Source organism: Nicotiana tabacum, chromosome 1 (assembly GCF_000715075.1).
Source record: "Nicotiana tabacum cultivar K326 chromosome 1, ASM71507v2, whole genome shotgun sequence".
NCBI classification, from domain to species: domain Eukaryota; kingdom Viridiplantae; phylum Streptophyta; class Magnoliopsida; order Solanales; family Solanaceae; genus Nicotiana; species Nicotiana tabacum.
Genome location: NC_134080.1, coordinates 9,333,289 through 9,337,374, shown reverse-complemented (window position 1 = coordinate 9,337,374; position 4,086 = coordinate 9,333,289). Strand labels below are relative to the sequence as shown.

Below are 4,086 nucleotides of genomic sequence, written 5' to 3'. Positions count from 1 at the left end.
TCTTTTTAGTTTTTAACCTTTCTCTACTTTTGAACTAAATTTTCCTTTTTTAGTTTTTAGTTTTTCCTTTTCCTACTTCCTTTCACCTTTAGGCTTTATTATATTAATAATTAATTAGATTTAAGTATAAGAAAGGCCATCTTTACAGTTTTATAGAAAAGTTTAAAACTAAACCCTTCTTGAATTTTTGCTCATTAGGAACGTATAGAAGGGAAAAACGAAGAACAAAGTAGACGAAACAATCAGCAAACTCTCCGGTCATTCACAACAATCTCAAAATCAGATTATTCATGTTCTTGAATTTGTTGCTCGTGAGGGTCCAAATTATGCCGATAGACTTGTTGTTGAAAGTCTTATGACTAAGATTAAGGAATTTGAATTTGTTTTTATGTTGCACTTGATGTGGAAAGTTCTAATGATGACAAATGATTTGAGCTCCTTATTACAAAGGATGGATCAAGATATTGTCAATGCTATGGGACTCCTCACTCATACAAAGCAAAGATTACAAAGGATGAGGAATAGTGAATTTCAATCATTAATGGATGATGTCTCTTCATTATGTGATAAACATGAGATAATGATCTCGAAGATGGATGCTCTCTATTTTCCTGGGAAGTCAAAGCGTAGAGCTCTTGATGTTACATACTCTCATCACTTGCATGTTGAGATATTTAATGGTGTTATTGATTTGCATCTTCAAGAGCTTAGAAGTCGTTTTGATGTCGTGAGTACCAACTTACTTCTCGGTATGACTAGTTTAAATCCACTTAATTCATTTGATAATTTTGATAAGAACAGGATAATGAAGTTGGCTGAATATTATCCCAATGAGTTTGATAGCAACAAGCTCTGGGATCTTAGTTTCCAGCTTGATAGTTTTGTAGTTTATGCTCGTGGTCATGACAAGAGGTTCTTCAACATGAAGGGAATTAGTGACCTTTCTAAAGTATTGGTTAAGTCAGACCTGCATCAAACTTGGCCACTGGTGTATTTACTTAGATTCCAACACCATGTTGCAAGGAAACTCTTGGAAATAAAATAAAAAAAGGCTTGACAAGCTAATCCGGAGAGTTTTCGCCTTCGGTGCTCAGTAGCTGTAGCTTTGTTGTTCCGTATCTTGGGTTTCTCATGCAGAGAGTATCTAAAACAATAAGAATGTTCCAAATTCATTTGAGAAACCTAGTTATGCACGTGTGTGTTGCTTTAGTCCTTAAGATTTTAGTGTCCACTCTTCTCAGATTAACCAACATCTAGTATTAAACTTGCCGACTTGCCGTCATGGCACCAAGTTTCTCACTTTGAAGGATCCTGCAACTACTCCTTAGAGAGCTTGATTAATTTCTCAGAGTGTTGCTAATTTGCTTTATTACCTTTTCTATTTTTTGGGAGGAGCAATACAAAATCAGCTGTGTGCTATGCTAATAAAAGGCTATTGATGTCAATTAATGGGGTAGTACTTTCTTTAGGAAGCTTGTTTAGTATGGTTGATTCTTGCCCGACTCAGAAAACTTTGATCTGCACTCTAAAATGGACTGAATACTTTATTTTGCAGATTTCAAGATCCATTGGTGATGTGTATTTAAAAAAAGCTGAATTCAACGGGAGCCATTTTACGCAAAGTTGCGTCTTCGAGAACCATTTGGCAAGCCCATATTGAGCTTAGATCAAACAATTTCAGTGCACCATTTGCAACCTGATGACCAGTTTGTCATATGTGCATCAGATGGGTCTCTAGGAGCATCTAACTAACCAAGTAGCAGAAGACATTGTACACAATCACCCATGCAACGTAAGCTGTATTTCGTGAAAAAGTTTATTTCCTTTAAGCAATGAAAGCTTAATAACCAATGGCATGAATATTAATCTCTCATACAGGTGAATAATCACTGTTTGACTGTTGACGGCTTTTAATCTGTTCATTTTACTGGTTGACATCCTAACTTCTTTTTTATACACGATAGGTCACAATAAGAGTTATTGAAATATAGCTGGTAGTGAAATAATCCGGTGATGAACTTTGCATAAAATCGATTACATCTAATCTAAGTTTCATATATGCAAGGGATCTCCTGTTTGTTATGGAAAGAGAAAAAGAAGAAGTGTTGAGGAACAGTGGGGAATTTTCTGTTAAATGTTTCCAGGAGCATTAGGCCTCCTCTCCGCCCATATGCCGAGCAGTAGAAGCCACTTAATTAAATTGTGCTGCCACTGTGTCAAATGCATGAATAATAATTTTGCCTTAGTGTGCAACGGTAAGATTTGTTGTTGTGTGACCAGGAGGATAATCTCAAGCCATAGAAACATCATCTTCTAGAAATGCAATGCTAAGTGAATCTGTGTACAGTAGACCTAATGTGGTCCGGCCCTTTGTGTACCCTGCACATAGCGGGAGCTTACTGCACCAAGCTACGCTTTTATTATTTTCAAGTGTTTCCCAAGTTTCTGCGTTGCAAGAAGCAGCAAAGAAAAGGGAGATGAGGTATTCAGACTTGAAGAAAATTAATCGTGGAGTTTGTCGACATTCCACGACGACATCCCAGTGGCAGTTGTTTTCCTGGACTCGAATCTCGTGAGCCATGCTAGCTAGCTCAGTCAAAAGTCCTAATATTTCTATAAAAGGAGGTGGCATTAGTTTGCCTACAAAGACTACCCCAACATAAGTTGGTTGGTGCAACTTTATGAAGCTGTTACTACAGATGTTATTGTACTATGTATCTTGTGAATACCAGGTAGCACTTCTAAAAGTTCAAAAGCAGTCCAACAATTTTTTAAACTCTAATCTAACGGAGACTAATACTTGGATTTAGTTCCAGTGCCCAAGAAAGGAACTGGAAGAAAAAGAGTATCTTCACAAATATCAGTTGAGTTGTTTCCTTGAAGTAATTCCTTATTGCTTCTATTATATAGTTAACCTGGAGGTTGTAAAGACCTAATTTATTCTTTATAATGATATTTTTGTGGCTGCTATTGAGAAGAGTTGTTGTTTTCAGATTGTAAAATTGCAGTTAATTCAAAAATCAAATTAAATTAAACAAAAATAATCCAGACCAATTAAGTCTTGCAGCTAATATTATATAATGACTTAACCTTTTTAGTGTTTTCTTTGTTATTTCATGAGATATAAATATGAAATAAGTTGTATGAAGATTTCGCTAGCGTTTGGAAATTTTTGAATTTTTTTCCCAGAACATGATCATATTTCGTAAATAAACAATGTTTTTTAAAAAAAAATTGGAAAAAAGAAGCCAAAATCTATAGTCACACGGAGCTTCATTTCAGGTATTAGCTTTCATAATCAAAAGTCAGGTGTTTGTACTTAGACTAAAAAAATTCCATGTTGGTAATATGCCTATTATGTTTTTGTATTATTCAATACGAAAGGAACATAAAATTGTTAATAATCGAATTATTAAGTCCTCAGGATCACAATGATCCTTAAGCATTGATGACAGAAATGTAGGGATAGAAGTAAAAATAGAAGTAAACGTAAGTAGGTCTGGTTGAGTATAATTAGGACATGAGTTAAGAATTATCTAAAATTATATAAAGATCGAGATTACGGCATGAGTTAAGAATTACATAAAATCATATAAAGATCATACCAAAGATCAAGATAGGGCTGATACTCTCGAAGATTATGATACTTTTAACACTGTATCCCTCAAATATTTAGTCACACTTCGTAATCCATGTACACTGCAATTGACCACGCATTATCTTAACATTCTGCCAAACAACCCTTTATTTATTTACCATTTTAATGCTAGTGATTTGCTCATTCAATTATAAATAGTTTCTCTAGCTCATGCTTTGTTGACCATGCATTGAAGTTTGTCAGACATGTGACCGTCCATTTTACTTTTTTTCCTCTATCCCGTCTAGTAAATAATAGATTCTGAAGTCATATTTTAAAAGTGTAATAACTTCTGAATAAAAACTTAAAGATTGAACCTATCAAATTAAAACTATGAATCTGTCTTTGCTATTCCTTACTCCTTCGTGTAAAATACATGTAGAACAGTAGAAGATGCAATTTTCTATAGATAAACGAATTCAAAATCTACTCTCTAAATTCAATAATTA

General features: G+C 34.4%; 1 protein-coding gene across 1 annotated transcript; it reads left to right on the top strand.

Annotated features, from left to right (window-relative positions):
- Positions 1-451: 451 nt before the first annotated feature.
- LOC142161917 (uncharacterized) lies at positions 452-1,328 on the top strand. The gene is made up of 2 exons (XM_075218002.1): positions 452-949; positions 1,242-1,328. The coding sequence occupies exons 1-2, from the start codon at positions 452-454 to the stop codon at positions 1,326-1,328; spliced, it is 585 nt and encodes a 194-aa protein (XP_075074103.1).
- The last annotated feature ends 2,758 nt before the right edge of the window (positions 1,329-4,086 follow it).

What these genes read in the sequence shown, in the direction of transcription:
- LOC142161917 (XM_075218002.1), top strand. Translation starts at nt 452, where the DNA reads ATGGATCAAGATATTGTCAATGCTATGGGACTCCTCACTCATACAAAG. An exon ending in GAATTAGTGACCTTTCTAAA is followed by an intron (nt 950 to 1,241) that starts GTATTGGTTAAG and finishes CACTCTTCTCAG; the next exon opens with ATTAACCAACATCTAGTATT.